This window comes from Nymphalis io, chromosome 24, assembly GCF_905147045.1.
Source record: "Nymphalis io chromosome 24, ilAglIoxx1.1, whole genome shotgun sequence".
Classification (NCBI taxonomy): domain Eukaryota; kingdom Metazoa; phylum Arthropoda; class Insecta; order Lepidoptera; family Nymphalidae; genus Nymphalis; species Nymphalis io.
Genome location: NC_065911.1, coordinates 3,800,674 through 3,821,798, shown reverse-complemented (window position 1 = coordinate 3,821,798; position 21,125 = coordinate 3,800,674). Strand labels below are relative to the sequence as shown.

General features: G+C 31.9%; 1 protein-coding gene across 8 annotated transcripts in view; it reads right to left on the bottom strand.

Annotated features, from left to right (window-relative positions):
* LOC126777815 (ankyrin-2-like) overlaps nucleotides 1-21,125 on the bottom strand; it is a 64,306-nt gene that overhangs the window by 18,837 nt on the left and 24,344 nt on the right. For 5 of the 8 annotated variants that reach the window (XM_050500979.1, XM_050500976.1, XM_050500978.1 and 2 more), the window contains exons 4-39: nucleotides 20,006-20,122; nucleotides 19,434-19,589; nucleotides 19,072-19,237; nucleotides 18,314-18,474; nucleotides 17,396-17,565; nucleotides 16,995-17,101; nucleotides 16,730-16,890; nucleotides 16,047-16,250; nucleotides 15,699-15,797; nucleotides 15,403-15,540; nucleotides 15,173-15,319; nucleotides 14,926-15,069; nucleotides 13,977-14,098; nucleotides 13,603-13,696; nucleotides 13,183-13,354; nucleotides 12,789-12,941; nucleotides 12,335-12,455; nucleotides 12,100-12,120; nucleotides 11,760-11,879; nucleotides 11,462-11,566; nucleotides 11,094-11,254; nucleotides 10,611-10,736; nucleotides 10,246-10,334; nucleotides 7,362-7,569; nucleotides 6,495-6,521; nucleotides 5,046-5,205; nucleotides 4,480-4,645; nucleotides 4,033-4,245; nucleotides 3,822-3,952; nucleotides 3,257-3,426; nucleotides 2,911-3,051; nucleotides 2,525-2,707; nucleotides 2,284-2,447; nucleotides 1,068-2,207; nucleotides 775-987; nucleotides 29-295 (exon numbers count right to left, since the gene is read on the bottom strand). In XM_050500979.1, the coding sequence (XP_050356936.1) occupies nucleotides 29-295; nucleotides 775-987; nucleotides 1,068-2,207; nucleotides 2,284-2,447; nucleotides 2,525-2,707; nucleotides 2,911-3,051; nucleotides 3,257-3,426; nucleotides 3,822-3,952; nucleotides 4,033-4,245; nucleotides 4,480-4,645; nucleotides 5,046-5,205; nucleotides 6,495-6,521; nucleotides 7,362-7,569; nucleotides 10,246-10,334; nucleotides 10,611-10,736; nucleotides 11,094-11,254; nucleotides 11,462-11,566; nucleotides 11,760-11,879; nucleotides 12,100-12,120; nucleotides 12,335-12,455; nucleotides 12,789-12,941; nucleotides 13,183-13,354; nucleotides 13,603-13,696; nucleotides 13,977-14,098; nucleotides 14,926-15,069; nucleotides 15,173-15,319; nucleotides 15,403-15,540; nucleotides 15,699-15,797; nucleotides 16,047-16,250; nucleotides 16,730-16,890; nucleotides 16,995-17,101; nucleotides 17,396-17,565; nucleotides 18,314-18,474; nucleotides 19,072-19,237; nucleotides 19,434-19,589; nucleotides 20,006-20,122 (6,237 nt within the window). The remainder of the gene's footprint in view (nucleotides 1-28; nucleotides 296-774; nucleotides 988-1,067; nucleotides 2,208-2,283; nucleotides 2,448-2,524; nucleotides 2,708-2,910; nucleotides 3,052-3,256; nucleotides 3,427-3,821; nucleotides 3,953-4,032; nucleotides 4,246-4,479; nucleotides 4,646-5,045; nucleotides 5,206-6,494; nucleotides 6,522-7,361; nucleotides 7,570-10,245; nucleotides 10,335-10,610; nucleotides 10,737-11,093; nucleotides 11,255-11,461; nucleotides 11,567-11,759; nucleotides 11,880-12,099; nucleotides 12,121-12,334; nucleotides 12,456-12,788; nucleotides 12,942-13,182; nucleotides 13,355-13,602; nucleotides 13,697-13,976; nucleotides 14,099-14,925; nucleotides 15,070-15,172; nucleotides 15,320-15,402; nucleotides 15,541-15,698; nucleotides 15,798-16,046; nucleotides 16,251-16,729; nucleotides 16,891-16,994; nucleotides 17,102-17,395; nucleotides 17,566-18,313; nucleotides 18,475-19,071; nucleotides 19,238-19,433; nucleotides 19,590-20,005; nucleotides 20,123-21,125) is intronic. The other 3 variants (XM_050500977.1, XM_050500980.1, XM_050500981.1) reach the window with 3 other exon arrangements.

Here is a 21,125-nt window from a genome sequence, read left to right as displayed (position 1 = left end):
TTGTACATCTAAATAGCTTGTACACTACCTTTTCAGATTCCTTGGATGTTTGAATAGATGATAGCGCCTGAGCACTATGTTCACTTTCTAATTTTAAAAATTGAAGAGTGTCATATCGACTTTTCTCAGTTATAGTAATAATTTTTTCATCTGTTTCAGAGATTCTGCCTTCATCTATAGGTTTATCTAAAATTGATCTATGTGCAGGACTGAATCCAATTTGATCTTCTAAGTCAGAAAATTGAGAAGCTTCATCTAATGAATCACTTCTATGTTTAGAGTCTTTTGAATATATCTGTAAAAATATATATATTCACAAAATAACATCACGGCGGGAATTAATGTAATTAAACTTATATAATATAAATTATCGACCATAAGCTTTGAAGCTTGGAGTTTTTTATTTGGAAAAACATATATTTTACTTGGATGGGTAATGTAATATAAAGATTATAAAACCACTAAGTAGGAGTATTAATCTTGCCTTGTAAATTACGTTACTTTCTTAACTAGGCCAGTTGTATTAGATTTTTATCGAGTTTACCGATCGTTACGTTTATATTTCAAATAAATATATAAAGAGGTACATACATAAGAAATAGCTTTATATAAAACCAATAAACGTAAATAAAAAAGTCAATTGATTCAATTTTTGTTTTTCTAAATTAATATTTAACTAATAAGCAAAGTTTTCCTTTTATATAAAATATAATATGACGTGAATAAATAAGTGAAAATTAAAAAAAAAAATTATAACTGTATTTGTAGAGTTACCTTAGATTCAGTTTGAGACACAAAGCTGACATCTCTTTCTGTGCTTTGTTGTAAGTCAGCTAATGAGTCAGTTTTATCAATACCAGATGGTAACGGTGACTCTTGGGATATTTTCCGGCTTAGAGCATCTTGTACATCAGATCCTATCGAATCAGTTTTAGTATATTTGCTAATGTCAGATTTTGTGCTAGCTATTGACTGTTGAGTTTCAGTCTAAAATGAAATTAAGGTATTATGAAATTATACATATTATTAAAGTTTAAAACTGACAATTTAAAAGCGGAAAAATATACCATTTCTTTAAATTTATCATCAGGAATATGTTTTTCTTCTAATGTTTCTGTGGTTTCTTCCTCGCTTACTTTTATTTTTACTTCATCAACTTTTCTTTCAATTTTATGCTCTACAGTACTATCCACTAAATCGTCTTGCTTAACAAGATCATCATCGACATTTTTGTCTTCATCGTCTTCTTTAAGTTTTAAATTGAAAGTGTCTGTAACATCAATTTTTCTTTCGAAAGACTGTTTGGTCATATCAAATTTATGTTTTTTGTCCTTCTCAATTTTTATTGTAGTCTGAGATTCTGTTTCAGTTTCTGAATCTGTTGATTTTTTCAAGAATTCGCTATCCTCTTCAGATGAGACTTGTACCAAAGTGGAGTCAGTTCTCATAGCTTTTGGAAACTGTTTTGGCTTTTCATCATGTTTAGTTTTTGAATCAAAGTGTTGTATCGTCTCTTTTACCGATTTAACGGATTGAATTTGCTTCTCGGTCTCAATTAAAATTTGTTGACTCTCACTAGTTATTTGCTTAGACTGTTCTCGCACAAATGCCTGTGTATATTCCAAACCCTGATCCTGTTCTTGCGTATGCCTTTTCAAAGCTTCTTTTGTGAGTTTAACTTGTTTAGGTGTTTCGATAGGCTCTTTCAATATTTTGGTTTCAAAAGCATTGATTTTGTCTTTAAGAGTTGCTTCAGCAATATCCTTTCCTTCATCAGTTACTAATTCAGGTGACTTATCACCATCGTCTAATTTTTCTTCCACTCTTGCACTAACAATTTCTTTTTGAGAGATAGGTTCCTTAGTGAATGTGTCTGTTTTAATTTCAGTACTTTGTTTTATAGTTGTCGTTTGATGAGTTTCTACTGTTGTTATCGATTTCTTTGGAGTAATAGTAATATTAGAGAAATCACCAGATGGAAATCTCATCGATTCGTTACGCATGTGTCGTTGTAGATGCTTTGGTGTAGGTTTTGCGGGGGAAGAAGGATCGAATTTTCTAAATTGTTCTATTGGTCTTTCTTGTTTTACTTCATCTTTTTTATCAATAACCTGTTGCTCTCTCCGTGCGTCTTTAGCATCTTCAACGTCAACGCTATCTGGTGAAGTTTTTAAGCGAGTTTGTTCTATTTTCGACTCGGCTTTAACCTAAAAAATAAAAATGATAAGTAAGTTCTAAGAATAGCTTATTTTCATATATATTATATCATATGTATAGAATTACTTGTTGTTCAATATCTTGAAATTTCTTTATGTCTGGCTTTATTTGAGTCTTTATCTCTATTATCTCCTCACGTAACTCTTTTTTCTGCTTAGACGAAGGAATTTTACTGCAACTTAGCTTCTTAGTAATTTGCTCCTTTCTCTCGGCTACGCTTCGTTTTACGTCTATAATATAATACCAGATAAATGAAAAGTCATGCAAAGTTGCTTTTTTTCATTTACCAATAAGGTTAAATACGCACCCTCGTCTTCTTCGCTTTCTTCACTTGGTGTAGGAGTTCTATCCATTTCGCTTTTATCTACAACTGATTTTTCTTCTGGAGAATATTTAGCTTCGTCTTGGTCTAGATCGTCTGTACGCGTACGTTCTTCGAATTCATTATCATCATAAATATTCTCTTTCAGCTTATTGTCCTCTTCAGCTACTGATATTATGAAGTTATTAATGTTTTGTCATTTTATCCTCAATTATTTTTATAATTAAAATATTAAAAAATACCTTAATACCAAAAATAAATGGAATATTTAAGAATATGAAAAAATATAAATTGAAGTTGTCACCTTCAAATTATATTTACATAATATAGAATGGATTTTTAAAATTAAATAAAGAACTATTCTACAAAACCTTTATATGCTTCGATCTCCTCTGACTCTTGTCTCTCTTGGTATATATTTCTTAGAATACGTCTTTCATTTGTCATTTCCGATTGTGGAGCAATAATATCGTCCCTTCCGATACGACATAATGCAAGTTCCAATGAATTATCTAAAATTTATATCATTCATAGTATTTAGGATGTAAGTAAAATATCTTTGTTTTTTATCCAGTTTATTGTAGTTAAATATATTTCACCAACAAAACACATTTTGCTTATAAAACAAGCATGAATGATATTAGTGTTAAAAAACAACTTGAAACATAAAATTATATTTAGGTTAACCTAATCTCAAGCAAATAAAAAACAATTTACCTTGTGCCTTAGTGCCAGATTGAGTCTTCCAAAGTTTTAGCATTAACTGAGCTTGCTCAGCTGCAGTTATTCGCTTCGCTTGTATCTGGTTTACAGTTGCGACACTCACTCCTAATTCATAAGCCAAAGCCACCCAATCTTTACCGAGCAAAATACAAATATCTTCCAGTCTAAAACCATAATATTATCAATTTAATGTAATATCAAGTATATTAAGTAATATTAAAACTTTATTTTTCTCGTCTGTTTTCTCAGACAAGCACTAGAATAGAATAACATCGCTTAATTGCGTTCTACTCATTCAGGACTTACTTCAGTCTAGAAATTCCAAGCCGATGAGTAAATCGGGTTAATCCTGTTACGGTATCGACCAATCTCATTACGACTAACCTTGCCTTTACATTTATTTTAACCTTGCGCAGTGGATACACTTACATACCTCTCTATTTGTTTATTTACTTACTGTCCTATATTTATTGGTAGGTCTTCAATATGTCATTGAATATCGCAAAGAACATTTTCTTATTAAAATAAATTGTACGCTTGAACATTTAAAATATTGTACCTTGGATCACTAAGCCGTTGTCGCCAAATCAATTCCTGTTCTTCGGTTCTTCGCGGCACCATATCCGCTGGTATTGGAGATGTTCTTTCTACCAGTAAATCGTCTGGTACCATTATGTTGAGTACGGCAATCTTAGAAACGAAAACAATAATTGAAAATGATTAGAATATTTCAGTCCATATTTCAGAATTTGTTCAAGATTAATATTTACCGGTGTGGGTGAAGGTTCTCCCTTTGGAACTTTAGGATCTCTCATGAATTGGCATCGGCACATTGGTTCTAAGTCTTGTGTTTTGATCATCACTGGGAAAGCGACTCTGTTCTCGCGGAACGCTCGGAAAGGTATCGATAACTGTTCGCCAGATTTCGCCACTGGCACTAAATTTCCACCAAACTCCAGATATACAGGTTTTCCTTCGTGGACCTACATAGATTATTAGTAATCATTCAATGATATCGTCTTGTGTCGTCAAAAAGTCGTAAAAAATATTACAAAGAAAATAATTTGACAGAAATAAATAAGGTAGAATTAGAATAAATACCAAAAAACTTCAAATTCCTAGTAAAATTTCGTTAGTTATATCTTATATAAATGTTATATCTCACTATGAAAAACCACATTACTTATTTTTTAAAGTCAATCTAATGTGAATCTCACCTCAACATCTCGACTCTTAGCTACTTGTATGAAACGTTCGATTCTTTCCAATGCCTTGTCTTCTTTATCATCAGTGACACAGAACATACGTAATTGAGCTTGACACTCATCAGTACGCTTTGCATAAACCACAATACGTGCCATAAATGGTACATGGATAGCTTCCCTAAAACAAAATATAAAAAAGTAACAGCTTGTAAATGTCCCACTGCTGGGCGAAGCTCTCGACTCCCTTTTGAGAAGAAGATTTTAGAGCCTACACCACGACGCCGATCCAATAAGGATTGGTGGATACACGGCACAGATTTTCATCCGTCACATGGAGGTTTTCTCATGATGATTTACTTCATTATTAAATTAAGCAAATGAAAATTCAGCACCCGGGTATGAACTCGAAATCATTGGTTTCACGGCTTCTAACCTATGGGTCATCAAGCCTCAACACAAAGTATACCAACAACCATATTAATTATATGACAGTTAATTTTATGAAATCAGTAACATTATTTAATTAAACTTTGTCCGTTTTGGCTTTTAGTACGTATAAATATACTTAATATTTGTACCTGTATAACTCAGTAGCCATTTTAGTAGCGTCCTCCACATGTCGACAATCGATGAGCCAGTAGCGAGCCGACACGGTTGTTGTGAACGAAACACAATCGTTAACAAAAGTCAACGGTGTATTTTCCGTAACGTCTTCCCAGTGAGCTCGATTAGTTCCTCCTGTTCAAAATAAATAATAAATGTAATATTCGAAAGTATTACATAAATAACTATAAATTACAAGATTCTCGATATCAAGCTACGAAGGCAGTAAAGCTGTTACAACGCCATTTTTCAGCTGCCACTTAACTTTATCCACTTAGCATGCAATAAGCATTTAATACTAGATATATTTATTACGTTACATCGCTCCATCTTACATTTCTACTAACTAATATTAACAGGTTAGGAAAATGTACTGTAAGAAAATAAAATGTAATATTCAATTGAATTACTCGTACAATTGTATTTGTTAGCAATGTTACTTGGATAAGATAGGTTTATAAAGAATAAATAAATAAATAAAATGGTTCCAAAACGGCCTATAGCAAACACACATCAAGCAGGACAACATACTATAAGAAATAATAAATATAACGTACCGTGTTCGACTTAATTTAATGAAAAAGTGATTTAAAATGTGACACTCTTTGTAAAACATTTATCAAATACTTAAGCATAGTGCTGTATTCAAAAAACAATGATACAATGTAATAAATTGATTGACGAATTCTACAAATTTTGGTCTGATTTTGCGGAAAACAGATCTCTCGAAGGACAATCACTGAAAACAACCGAAAAACTAAAACAAAAGAAATATCCTGAAGAGTGAGGTGAAAAATAAACGTGATTGAAAAAAACAATAGAATAGATGAAAAAGTAAATGAAACTGATAGGCCGTTTTGGAAAAAAATTTGACCAGTTGAAGCAAATAAACATAACATTGGGATCACTGGCGCGGATATATGATATGTGAGATGGTGTACGGTTCCTTGATGGAATCTATCCTATCATACTTATTGATAAAACCGTTTCACTTGTGCTGACTTCTCAAAATGTGCCGTGTACGAAATTACTATTAATCCTGAATAATAAATTCCATACTATATACTGTTATTCGGTGATGTTTATATATAAACAGCAGTGCATATTCTCGTTATCCCAAGATTAATTGTATATGATACAGTGTGAGTGATATAAGAAAGCAAACACTTTCAGCCCGTGCAAAGAGGTAGAATGTATGTAAAGCAAGAAATGGTAAAGCATTCAAAGTGACAGAGGGAAAAATTAAAAATTATATCAGCATCTATACTCTATATCTAACATATCATTGTATAGACGCTGACATCGTGATTAATGGATGAAAGAAAGTCAAAAAATTCAAAGGACAAATCATAATAACGTAACGTGAAAATTAACCGACGTTATTTATTTTTATTGTTATTTGTAAAGTCTAGTTATTATTTTACCTTCGAGAGATCTTTTGCGAAATACCCCTGTTGATGCGCGTTGATAAGACGGGCAGCGTATTATTTAACGCCGTACACGGTGAGCGTGCAACACACACAAACACACGAGAACAAAGACAATGTAGACACGCACAAAACGCACACATAGGGAAATGTCCCTTTAGCTGCTCTGTGTATTTGCTATAAGCGCCATTTGATAATGATATATGTAATAAACTAATGTTACCCTGCCTAATATGAATGTCATTTTTGTTATTATTTTGTAGAGTTAAATAGAAAAATAAAGCTATTAACTAAATAGATTTTTCGATCAACATGCTTACCCCCTCTGTCTAGAATTTTGGGATAATATTTTTATCTAATAAAATATCAATTTTTATTCTACGTTTTTTACTTGAATAATTAATGCGACAGAAGAACTATGATTAATAAATTAACTAATTGTTCTATGAATTTTAATTTATTAAAATCTATGGAACTTTGTAATGTTATGTACTATCTACTGATCTCATGTAAATTTAACTAGCCAGTTTACATATAACGTTTTTTTTATGAATTCTCTAATGGTTTCTACTCCATTATTGTGTTGTAATGGAATATTGGTTAAGATAATTCCAAGCATTATTTGTACTGAGCGAATTCCAATAGCCTTACTTACCTTAACAGTGGCGAAGCTTTTTTTATGAATATTTTCATTTTATTTAGCTAATTGAATAAGCCATACTCCATTGCAACACGTCACAAAACTATATTGGTTATTGGAAACTTTTTAGGATTTTTTTTTTCGTTCGAAATTCAATAAAAAATTCTAGAATGTTCGTTTCCATTAACTAATAATAATATTAAGCGGAAATATCATAATCTTACCTGATATGGAACATAGGAGTCTAAGGGTTGGGGCTGATGAGGTGCTGTACTGGTTCGTCATCCCCTGTGTGTGGGGACGAGGAGCTGGCATGCTGAGGGTTATGGCTTTATGGAATTTTCTTCGTCTGGGTTCAACCGTGACAACTGGTGATACCGCAACACCACGGCCTAGGAGTTTCGCTGTCAGTTCCGAATCAATTATCTGAGCCTGTAAAATTTATATTCATGAAATCTATGGATTATATAACATTCAAAATCATTTTAGCTAAAGACCAAACGATCGATATACCGATAAACAAAAGTAAAATAAACTTACTCACCCAGAATTTCGCTTTTTTTCATCATACATTTAAAGCTCACAATTTGAAATGGTGTTCGATAACAGAAATAAGTGAAAAAATGGTGCAATAAATAAGCGATAATGAATATATGAAACCACGGGGAAAGCACAGGAACCATAAACAACATTTAATTGACATCTCACACATGCGCATCAAAATCAAAATGCAAAAAACATTAACTCTAAAGCTCGAACATTAAAAATAATATTGCAAACAAAATAAATCATGCAAATCTCACGTTTGGTCTTTAGGAAATAAAGTTCACAATCGCATAACATTATTAAGAAATAACTTAAGCGTATAACGGACATTACCCAATAAATTTAGCAATTCCTTAAACATACATATATTTTAACAACGTCACTCCATATAATTGAGCACACAATAATATTATATTATTCTATATAAATAATATATAACTAAATAGAGTTCTTATGTAATCTACATTCAAACTTATGTCAATATTACATGCTATTCTAACCTAAAGACCAATAAGAGAACAATTGATGCATTTATTTCATCATCAAACACGCAGTGTGAGTTTCAAGTGATTTCATTTCATATTCAACAACGCTTATTTAAATTGAAAACAAACAATTGACTTTAATTTTTTTTATTTATTTTCTTTCATCTACATATTTTAAGTGACTACTAAATTTATTGGGTATAACATTAGTATAAGGAGTAACGCTTTCACTTAACTTACGGTAACTTCTTGGTAACTTTGTGATATGTGGTATATCATGAAATACTTTTTAAAAGACCTTATTTTAGTATGAACGTAAAAAATCTACATTCTATAATCTAGTATTAAAATTGATCCTGAAATCTAGTTGAATATTCAATTGTTAAAATGACCTTAAAATGAGCTTTCGAAGATTCTATTCTTGATATTTTCTTAAATTAAATAATTATTCTGTTATTTGAATCATTTACTTATATACTTATATATAAAAATAATTTGATAAGTATTTGCAATTCCTCTGGCAACTTAAAAATAATTAACTCACAGAAAAAACTTTGAATTTATTCCTGTAAATTTTGATTTCCTTTCGATCCTCCAAATTAAAATGTTTTGTCTGTTTTTATAATCTTTATTTATATATCAAGAATATAATCAACGTTTTTGTGTATTATTTCTAGGGACAAACAATCCCGCACATCTAAAATAGCAAAATAATGTTCAGAAAATTTAATATTAGCTACAATTATGTATAATATGTAAATAATCGTCTGTCTTATATAAAACAATATATATTAAAATAAAGTGAGCTATTTTATCGTAAGTGTCAAAAACTAAATTCATATAAAAAAAATTTGGCATCGTCATTTGTACTACTGTAATCGTATTTTGATTCGTAAATAGAGAACACAATTTTGGCAATGAAGTGCATACAACACCTACTACACAAACTCTATTATTTTCAAACAATTTTATTGAATTCCTTTTGATTTTCTTATGGACTTATAAAGTCAGAACTTTTGTGAAAACAGATTTAAAACCTTACTTGTAATGTAATCTCGGATTGATTTTCCAACATGAAAACTGATATTAATATTTGGAATTTCGAACACTTATTTTGTTATTTCAATTTTTTCTATCTATGTAAAATAGATAGTGTTTTAAATAGAAGCTATAAAATCTAAAAGTGGAACGCCAGTTTTTCAGATTTACTAAGCGGTTCACATTCGTTTGGCGTCAACGAAATAAGACAAACTTTGACCTTGAGATAACCACCGGTTCTAATGTTGGATGATCAATTTAGTATTATCAGAAGTTTTGAAATTTGAACTCTGTGAGAGTTACCTAGTTCATGTTTATTAATACCAATCGGAATCGAAGAATATAAAATACTTCTTAAGAAGTTATGTCGAAAACATCCTCCGAATTACACCTGTGACTTGCAGCAGAGGAGGAATCCATTTCTTCATAATATTTATTATAACGCCTATCCTTCACACACGGACATTTTTTAGAATCGTTAATATTGATTTATTTTTAAAATGACTTAAGTACATCAAAGTAAATTTAGACTAATATGTTTTTCCCATACGATCTAAAAAAAATAATAGTTTCATCGATTTTAACGAAAATAAAATAATATTTAAATTACCTGTTAAGTCATAAATCAAAGCCTTGAAGCCTGTATAATATCTATATAAACATTTATATGTTTATATAGATATTATACAGGTATATATATATATATATATATATATATATATTATACAGGTATATATATAATAAGGCTTCAAGGTTATTATATAATAATGGCTAATAATAAACTTATCTAATTACTTCGTTACAATTCATAAGCTTTGTTTATTATACCGACTAAGTCGAAAATAATTATTATTGTATACAACATCACTGTGTAAAATACTGATTTTTATTAATATTATTATCTTATGAATAACTCTATATAAATCAAATCATTACACTACCAAATTAAGGAGAACCGTTTCTTCTTTGACACGTTGTTAACGGTTATTTTTTTTAAGTTCAAATCCTTAACACCCTTACGTGGTTTGAAAAGGTTTACCTGGAGGCCCACTTTGATCTTCTTGGTGAGGGCTCCTTGCGGAAATACGGCCTGGACTTGAGGAACGACGGAACTAGAGACCATGCCACCTAGTAAGGAAAAATAAGATAAAATAAGATTTAGTTCACATCAGCGACGCAAAAATAATCAAATCTACTAATAAAGTCAATATATATAATTAAAAAAAATTCAAAGATTTATGCTAATTATGTCATTCTGTATAGTTATGTATATATTTAGATTTATAAGGAAACTTTTTTTATATTTATTCATTTTAGTGGGTGGTGTTAAATCGATGACGTTATATTTTAAGCATTATTTAATAGACAAATTATCCAGAGCAATAAATTACAGGAATTTATTACCTTCAGGTCCTATGGCATGTACTTCCTGCCGGATGCGGGAAATCACCGCGAAGTATTGAGGGAAGTCGTGTGTGAGGATGCGCGTGACGCGAGGAGCGTCCCAGCCTTTTTCATCGTCATTTGTTTCTGATAAAGTTATATTTGTTATAGCCGCTGTAACTAGCATTGGCAAAATTTCAAACTAGATTTAACACTGTTAATAATTCAGTTATGTACGACATATAACAAAAAAAAAAAAAAAAACCTTCTCCTCAAAAAGAGGAGAGGAGGCCTTTAGCCCAGCAGTGGGACATTCACAGGCTGTTTCGGAATATAACATTTTGAGAAATATATCTTATTGTAAGATTGAATTCACAAAACAATATCTTATAGTTTTTATAGTTCTATAAATATATGTAAATGGAATACGTCAGATATATTCTAGTAGTGTACTTGTTTATCTGCTTGTTCAATCAATACTTTTTGTTTGATTATTAACAATACCTTCAATCTCCAGGGTCTCGTGTAAAATGTCCTGGACGACATCATCAGTTGCATCAGCGTTATGCTCTCTCCAGCTGGTGCCATTATCGGACCGGAGAATAACAATCTCACGTTCTTTGCCTCTCAGAGAGGCGTAATGAGGTACTTCCAGGATAACCGGTCTGGCAAAATTAGTTTTTTTGTTAAACTTTCTAGAAAACTGTGTGAGCAAAATTAATTGTTTTATTTTTATTTTAGAGAAAAAATATTAACTTTTGAAAAAGTTATATGACCATGAATAATGACTCTAAATCACTCCAATGAAGTGAAGTACAAAAAAAAGGATTATTGATTAATATATTAGCACGCTTTGATAAAAAAAAAATTACCCTAAGAACTTTGCAGACACGGGACCCATCTCCAGTACCCTGGAAGCGAGAGCCTCTCCTTCCATTAATGGTGGCATGTGGTTAATACGGGACGGTTTCAAGTATCTGAAACAATTTGTAAAGAATATTTATCAGGAATTACGGGGTTATATGGTTTCTGAAAACATAATATACAACGCTAAAAACATAATATTATACACTTGGTTGATCGTTTCAGCTCTTCAATTTTATAATATAATACCGTATAAGTTACAGTTGTATGGAGTTGAAGGAAAATAGTGTATGTAACCAAACCGACCTGCAAGTAATCCTCGTAGGTTGCTGAGCGGACAATGGTGGGACGATGACACGCACGCCACCGCCGCGACATCCACGCAGCGCGCCACCGCGAGCGTCCACCAGGAATGACACCAGGAAACTGGTGGCATTCATCATATAAAATGAAATGGTACACTCATAAATCATTATGAAAATATATTATTTAGTAATCGTTAAAAAAATGTTAATCTTGGCAATCTCGAGTGGATAGAAGTGACGTATATTAATTTCAAAACAGAAACACAAAAAATTACATTGCACTAAGGTCCAATGCCTTTTTGAAAATTACACTTTTGTTAAAATACTGAATAATGACTCACTTTTTCCATTGAAGTTTTTTCCTGTTGGCCATAATCCAGAATTGCATGCGCAACAATCAATGTATAATTATTATCAATCTGAAATAAGTACATTATATTTTTTTCAGTATTTAAATACTTTGTGACATTTATTATGTGGTATTTATTATACCTATTTTATATTTAGTAAATACAGTTAAAATCTGAATTAAACCAAAAAAATTGTTTTTTTTTAAACTTGATAAATCGTACTGACTTGGGTTGGGTAGGATCAACATTGTAGCAATAACCCTCTGGAGCTTGCGCGGTGCTGTAGCGACTGATGCTTTTCACGACAACTTCTTGTTGAGGTTGATATGGCATGCCGTTCACTGATCCTGTTAAAAGTAACGGTAATAATGTATTGATTAGATTTAGAATATATTCCACCACTGCTCCAATACCTGTGATGTGTGTTGAGTGATAATAGCAAATATGATAGATTTTCATCTGATTCATAAATTATTCCGATGTTTTCCTTCAACACTGAGATATATTATAAACAAAATTTATACATTAAAACTCTTTGGTCAAATTAAAACGCGATCTTCTGTTAAGATTTCTAAGTACATCCTTCTATTAAAAGTAAATTTGTGTTAAAAATAAAATTAATTAAGAATTTATTATGTATAATATGTATATTACAAATTAATAATTTATTTCCTTTATACCTTGAGAAATTTCCATAATATTTTTGTGACTCATAGCCGATTCAGTTCTTTCGTCTTTCGTGACGTCGATAGGAAGCGAATCGTCTCCTAAAGACTTCATATCATCAGCTGTCAGGTAACGGTATGGCTGATCATTGAGGATAGCGTCTTCACCTAGAAGTTTATCATATTAAAATATTTTTGCCATAATTTAGTTACGCCACTTAGTACTTTATCCACAAAAAGAATAAGCACACAGCAGTCCAATAGTTAATACTGTGTGTGATTACCAATCTTTGTGTCAGTAAATAAAACAAATATTGATCCAGATAATAAATAAAATTTCGAATAATATAAATTTATATATTAGACAAATTATTCTATATTTCCTGCATTTTTATTCCAATTATCTTACCTCCTTCCTCTTCTGAATCCGACATAAAGGTCTCCAGCATGGTTTCAGGAGCCACGACTTTGTATTTATCTTGGGAAGCTGGAGCATGTGAAGGTTCTGATACCTCCTTGAGGGTTTCCATGACCGTAACGTAGCCCAGCTTTGAAGCTATGTCCAGTGGTGTTTGGCCATTCTGAATTTATAGTTTAATTCAGTTACACATATGTAATGAAGGTGAAATGTTTTCTATAAAATTTTGCTCAAATAACCAAATAGCAACAATTAATATTCCATATAAACAAAAAATAATTGTTGAATGGTGAATAATTTGTTAGTGCCTTAAGGAATACTGCTATTCTAATAGAATTCAGCTGCAATGTAATTTTCTTTAAGACAAGAGCATAAAAATGTCCAATAGAAAAATTTTCTCAGAAGACTTACGATGGTAGTTGCATTAGCATCAGCCTTGTGCTCCAGAAGTATGTTCACAATATTGATATGTCCTTGTTGAGCTGCGTGATGCAACGCAGTATATCTGGTGAGACAAAAGAATTGATTTAAAATATATAGTTATCATGTCTCAATTGTTTTGCAATTTATATAACAAACCAAGTAAAGAAAACATTATAACTAGTATGATAGTATTTCCAAATTAAACATTAATTACATAGTTTTACAATTCGAAGCATGAAATAAAAATGAGATTATTTCGAATATAATAATAATAATATTTTTTATTTTATTTATTCACAGAAAGCTTACACGTATTACATTTAATAGAGATATTTAGATATAAGTGAATTTGATTATATTACCCGTGAGTGGTCTGTGCCTTCACAGATGCATCGTTCTCCAGCAAGTATCTCACCATGTTGGCCTGGCCGTAATGACTAGCGATATGAAGCGGAGTGTAGCCGCCCTTAGTGCAAATATCCACCTGAACAATAAACGGCTTGCTTTAGCCTAGAAATACATTACATTAAGAATACATTACATTACATGAGAAAAATTCAACGAGAAACCGAGTATCTTACTAGTATTTTTTGTAATTACTTTTGTTATAATTGCATTTTATTGCGATCATAATCTATTTCTTTTAAGTTGTACTATACTTCTTCATACTTCCAGTATGTTACTCCATTATATCGTATTATATCTTGGAAAAGGACAAAGAGTAGTTTTTTATTTGTTCATAACAACAAATTTTTCAAAATTACTCAAAAGTTTAATGTACACCAAACGAAAGCAAACAATTATAAAATGTGTAAAATAAATTAATACCTAATTCTATTTCTTAATTATATTTTCAGATAAATAAAACTGACAAGAATTTTTCTTTTATTCTATTTCTATAAATTATAATTAATTATATAAGTTGTTCCGTAACCGTAACCGTAACAGCCTGTGAATGTCTCACTGCTGGGCTAAAGGCCTCCTCTCCCTTTTTTGAGGAGAAGGTTTGGAGCTTATTCCACCAAGCTGCTCCAATGTGGGTTGGTGGAATACACATGTGGCAGAATTTCAGTGAAATTAGACATATGCACGTTGCGGTTTCCTCACGATGTTTTCCTTCACCGCAAAGCACGAGATGAATTATAATCACAAATTAAGCAAGTGAAAATTCAGTGATGCTTGCCCGGGTTTGAACCCACGATCATCGGTTAAGATTCACGCGTTCTTACCACTTGGCCATCTCGGCTCCAAAAATCTCTCCAAAGCTCCGGCTTTAAAATCTCGTAAAATTCAATACATCGCATCAATTACCTCAGCACCATTCTTCACCAACAGCTGAGCCACTGGAACGCGATCCTCTTGAGCAGCAAGGTGTAGAGCTGCGAGACCATTCTTAGCTTGTTGGTCTACTTCCGCTCCATGCTCGAGGAGCAGGGAACACATTTCTGTATGACCCTGGGTACCGTACAGCACAATGGGTCAGAAGTATTTAAAACTCTAATTTAAGATTTCACCACAAATTTTCTGGAGTCTTATTCAAATACAATGTGAAACTGACCTGTTGAGCTGCTAAATGCAATGGTGTGAAACCGGCTTTCGATTCAGCGTTAGTCAACGCTCCATATTCCAACAAGGTAGCCGCTGTTTCCATCTGGTTCTTGCGAGCTGCTATATGCAATGGAGTATGTCCATTCTTAGCGATCGCCTAAACAAAGTGTTAGATAGTTATATATAATAGAACATAAAATTACTAAACTATTTAAAACATTCATATAATTTAGACGTTACCTTAGCATCAGCTCCCTTTTCGAGTAGTGTGTTGGCGACGGCTTGCTGATCGTATTGAGCGGCGATGTGAAGTGGAGTCATACCATTCTTACCAGCCTGATCTGGTGATGCTCCATGAGAAAGGAGCAAGTTCGCCACCTATATACCAATTTTTTCTATTATTTGGTACGCTTGTACATATATTTCGAGCATACGTATATAATTTCTTAGATAAACGTGTCGAATAAAAATTATATAAGAAGATTTGTTTTTATTTATCGTTAGTTTTTTAATACTTTTTAATTTTGTATCTTTACCTTAAGATTTCCGTATTTAGCTGCGAGATGGAGAGCCGTAAATCCTTTTTTAGTAGTTGCAGTTAAGGGAGCATTATGGTCGATAAGAGCAGCTGCAACCTATGGATAAATTAAAAAATAATATTTGTTGGAAATAATACGAAATTTTGCACAATAGAAGGATCTTATCACGCACTCTTAATAATTTGTACTCTTAATAATGTTAGTCTTTATTCATAGCTACATAGCTTTCACTACATAGCTATTAAGAATTGAATTACATTTAATTTAATTAAAAATATTAAAACAGCTTTTAAATCATAATTTCATAATTCTCTTAAGTACATATAGAATTTCTGATTCACTTACGTCATGATTATGCTGTTTAGCAGCTATATGTAATGCATTGTAATGGTCAGCAGTCATCGCCCGCACGTCAGCGCCATGTTGCAGCAACAATACAGCAATATCAACATTGCCGAGCCTAGATGCAATGTGCAGCGGTGTTTGTCGTTCCCTGGCTTTTGCTTCAACCGCTGCGCCGTTACGAAGTAAGATGCGTATGATGTCCGTCTGTTATTTATATAAGGGTTTTAATTTTACAATTCAAAAATATATATTTGTATATTGGAGCTTGTTTCACCACCTGGGTTTGGGATACATACTTGACAGAAATCTATCGGAAAAAAGGTGGTTTCCCTCACGACGTTTATCTTCACCAACACGAGATAAAGTATAAACACAAACCATATGAACACATGGCTAAAATTGCATAATAAATAGCTTAGAAAACAGAACATGACGAGAAATAGCTAATAAGAATATTAAGTATAAGTTGAAGATGTATTATTTAAAACAATTATAGCGTATATTGTATGTAAATCCATAAAGGAAAAGGAAAGGCACTCAAGATAAACTGTCGTGGATTTTGTAGCGCCATAATTTAATAGTTATTTGATTGTTCGTATTGTTAAATAAATAAATAAAATAAAATGTATTAAGTGTCATACGATAACTTAATTTAAAATTTTATATATGATTGAAATTTTTACCTGGTTAGCTCTAGCTGCTAAGTGTAAGGGAGTCTCTCCTCTAACAGTTGGCACGTCAGGATTGGCCTCATGCTGCAGCAGATATATTACGATATTCATGCAACCCATAAAGGATGCAACATGAAGTGGAGTCAGCCCAGACTCTGTTGTTGCTTGGATACCTGTTTGAACAAAATTGTCAAAATAATATTAATAACTAAGTAAATTAAATATCATACAAATTATAATAAATTGATTTTGATGGCAATAATCGTAATGAACTTACTTGCTCCATATTTCAGGAGTAGTTCCACAACCTTGATCCTATTCTTTTTGCAGGCGATGTGAAGCGGTGTGAAGCCGTTCAAGGCACGTGCGTTAGCATCAGCATTTCTGTTGTAAAGATGGTTATTTAAATAAATTGCAAAAGGAATTTACATACCTCCCAAAAGTTTAAACAGTATTAACAATATCGTTATATTATAATCACAGAATTCGTTAAATATTTCCACAAAATTAAGATGAAATTATTATTAAAATGTTTCGTTATTTTCCTAAATTTAATATTTGATTTGGTAGGTTATTTACGATAAAAATTGTCTTGTGATTACACGAATAAACAATTTGAGAATATTCATATTGGTATACCTTACAATCAAATGCTAAATGATGACTAATAAAACTTACCTATCCAAGAGCAGTTTAGCAACTTTAGCGTGTCCACAATGAGCAGCCACATGGAGGGCGGTTAAGTAGTCCACGGTGACGTCATCGACGGGAGCTCTACGGGAGAGCAGCACACGAGCGGCCTCGGAATGATCTCCTTGGGCTGCCATGTGGAGGGGTGCTAGGCCGTTCTAAAAATATAATTTAATATTTATATAACGCACAAATGTATTATTGGTAATTAACCTTATACTACTACATAGTATTTAAGAGTGACTGTTATCATTATCAACTATTTGATATCACGAACGTTATTCATCGAGTTACCCTCGACACGCCTGCTCCATCATTCAGGACGACAAGCGTAATTTTCTCGAAACGTGACGAATATTCCTATATCTTAATAAGATATTTTTTACAGCGTCTTCAATAAATCATGTTTTTGATTTTTTTTACACTTGCTTAAAATTTCTTATTACTTGTAGCAGCTAAGAGAGATCGTTACAATTTATCAGCGAGAATTATGCTTTGCATTTGTTTATTGGCGTTATTAATTGGCATTTTCCATTATATCATTCGTAATTTACGATTTAGTATTAATTTATATGTTCACCTCGTAATATGTTATATAACGAAATATATCGTATACTTTATTTGTTACTGTGTTACGACAAACCTCAGTACAATATAATATTAATGATCATATCAATTATAGAAATATGTTTTCCATAAGATTATGATAATACATCATTAGATTTTGTTTTCTTTTGAATAAAATATATTATTATTAGTTATACAAAAAGTTAAGCTATAAATTGTATAAGTTGAAAATTCGTAGCTTCAGATCAGAGTACAACAAATAAAACATCATTCTTAAACGGGATTGGTTTCCTGAGTTACACTAAAACCTGCAAATTAATAATGATTACTTTTACTAACCTTGCTTTTACTAGTAATAGGTGCACCTCTATCCAGTAAAGCCTCAACCACACGCTCGTGACCAGACCGAGCTGCGCAATGCAATGGAGTGAGACCGTCCCTAGTTCGTGCTTCTACGTTAGCTCCACTATCGCAGAGAAGAGCTACCATATTTTCTTTACCTGTTTCAAATAATAGATAAAATGAATTCTTCTGATCGATTTATTGGTACTAATTATCATCATTCAATAGATACTAGCCACCTGAGTAGGAATTATAATGCACATTTGCTGCGCAAACATAATGTATCTCTTCTCCCCCATTCTTATAGTCCGTTACGTCTGAAGGAAGATCGGATCGAAAGCATAGAATCGGCTTTACTAGCTTTCGGTACTACAATTACATTTGAGTAATATTGCCTATTTTCTAATACTACTAAGAATTGCTTGATAGCTATACTTGATAACTTTTACTGACCAGAGTTGGTATTACTACGAAATTAAATTGGTTAAATTATAAAATGTATTGTATTCGATATTTGAAAATATATTTTCTATAGATATTATTTTTATATTAATTTTATGTAGTTGAGGTAGAAGCGGGTGGTTCGTTTTTCATTCATTTTGCTCTTTCACTCAAACTGAGACGTCTAAACAAAAAATGAAACAAAATAACAAATGAATATTATGTCTGATATCGTATAGTTGTTTTCTTTTCCTATACATTCAAAAGTGTGTTAAGGTATTAAAGAAATGAGTATGTATGGTATTTTAACATACCCCATTTAGCAGCAACATGTAGAGGGCAAATGTTATGTTTGGCGGCGCAATTGACGTCAGCACCTTTAGCCAATAGCAATCGAGCAACTGATTCGTTGCCATAGTGAGCTGCAATGTGCAGCGGAGTGAAGCCGGACTTTGAAGTCACATCAGGGTTATGTTCATTCTGAGAAAAAAATATTAGAACCTTGTTTTTTTAAACTTTCGCCTATTTTATTTGCATTATATTAAATATTTCGCTGAATTTTTGAGTTAATATTATATGAGTAATTCGACATGGTTCAAATAAAATCAGTGTGAATTTTGAAAGTAGTTCAGGTATTATCTTTGATAATTCATTATGGCTTATATTTTAACATTACCTCAAGTAATAAGTTAGCGGCTTTCACATCGTCTTTCTTCGCTGCAATGTGCAAAGCTGGCAGGCGGACCCTGCCTCGAGTGTCTGCTTCTAATAGAACAGCGACAACCTTCTCGTGACCTTGTTGCATGGCCACAGCGAGGGGCGTGAAACCGTCCTAAAGAACATTGGAAAATCTCACTTACAACAAACACACAATTGCTTAATATTTTATCATTATATAAACAAAGTAAAATATATGGTCGTAACGGTTTCCCTGGCGAATGTGAAAAAATATACAATACATATTTTACGAAATATGTGAATTGTACACATATTTCGTAACTAAAATTAATATATTTTTCTAAAATATATTATAATCATATACACAGAACGAAGTATGTAATATACGCATAACGCATGATTAAGGAAATGGAGAGCGGCGGCGAGGGTTCATGACGTCATGCCATTTGCCGTCGCGGCAAACGACCTGGTCTTAATCCCAAGGTGCGCCAATAGATTGTTCAAGGTTATACAATAAACCACGAGTATACAATAATAAATGTAATGTTGAAAACAATACTTAATAAATACCTCGGTAGCCAAGCTTTGATTAGCTCCATTTGAGAGAAGAAACCTGACGACTCCATCATGGTTCTCCTGAGCTGCCATGTATAAGGGTGTGAAGCCATTCTGGGACTGAATGTTAACCTAGGACGAATAATTATATAGCTTAAATTATATAATAAATTACCAAGAGATGTAAAAGAATCATAACAACATTCAAAAAAATTACTCAAATGTCATTTGTCAATTCCAAGACTGTTTTACTCTTTGTTCGGTATTTTTTTTCTCTTTTCTGGTTTACGCTATTTCAGTGCAAAATATTCTGCCAATTTCACATGAAATAGATAAAAAACACATATGATATGAGATTATTCGGTTTCAAATTTTGAATCGTTTAATGCTTTTGTTCGGTATTGTTTCTTTATACGTGACATTGACAGAATAATTTGCGTTCAAATAGCGTAGATACACGCCAGAAAAGGGAGAAAAAAAGAGATTTTTCAATTGTTTGTCGCTTTTAATTTTGAATTTGAATTATTTTTGTATAGTACCCACATGTTATGTATTACGTGTATATAATATGTAACTTGTAAATACTCGCATTCAGTGAATCGTTTATTTGTTTTCTCATGTAAGTGAATTTCTATTCTTAATGAGAAATAAAGATTTCTAATCAATAAATCTTTCAACCTCTTAAATATTTTAAATCAAAAACATATTTTACATAAAAATGAACGATAGTAAATCTGTTTGACATTATCATAGACTTCAAAATCGTTTAACCGTTCACCATGAAAGTTAGCAGGTATGTATATATTTTCGTGAAGAAGTTTTCGTAACATTTTTGCAATTCGGCGCTAGTACTGTACACATAAACTTATATATCGTTTAATCACCATGACAAATGCTGTATACAGGCAGAACAATATAAAATAAATCGCTTGCTTGTTACGTATTCATTATTTTAGAAAAAAGTTCAGAAGTTCAAAAAATATGCTTTACTGGTGGAGAAATTTTAACCTCAACCGAAATTGAGTTTATATACGAACTAAAGATAAATATATACTTAAAAACAAAATGGCTAAAGATATAGAGGGTTAGTTACATTTAACATCATTTTAACAACCCAGGGGCAATTACTTATATA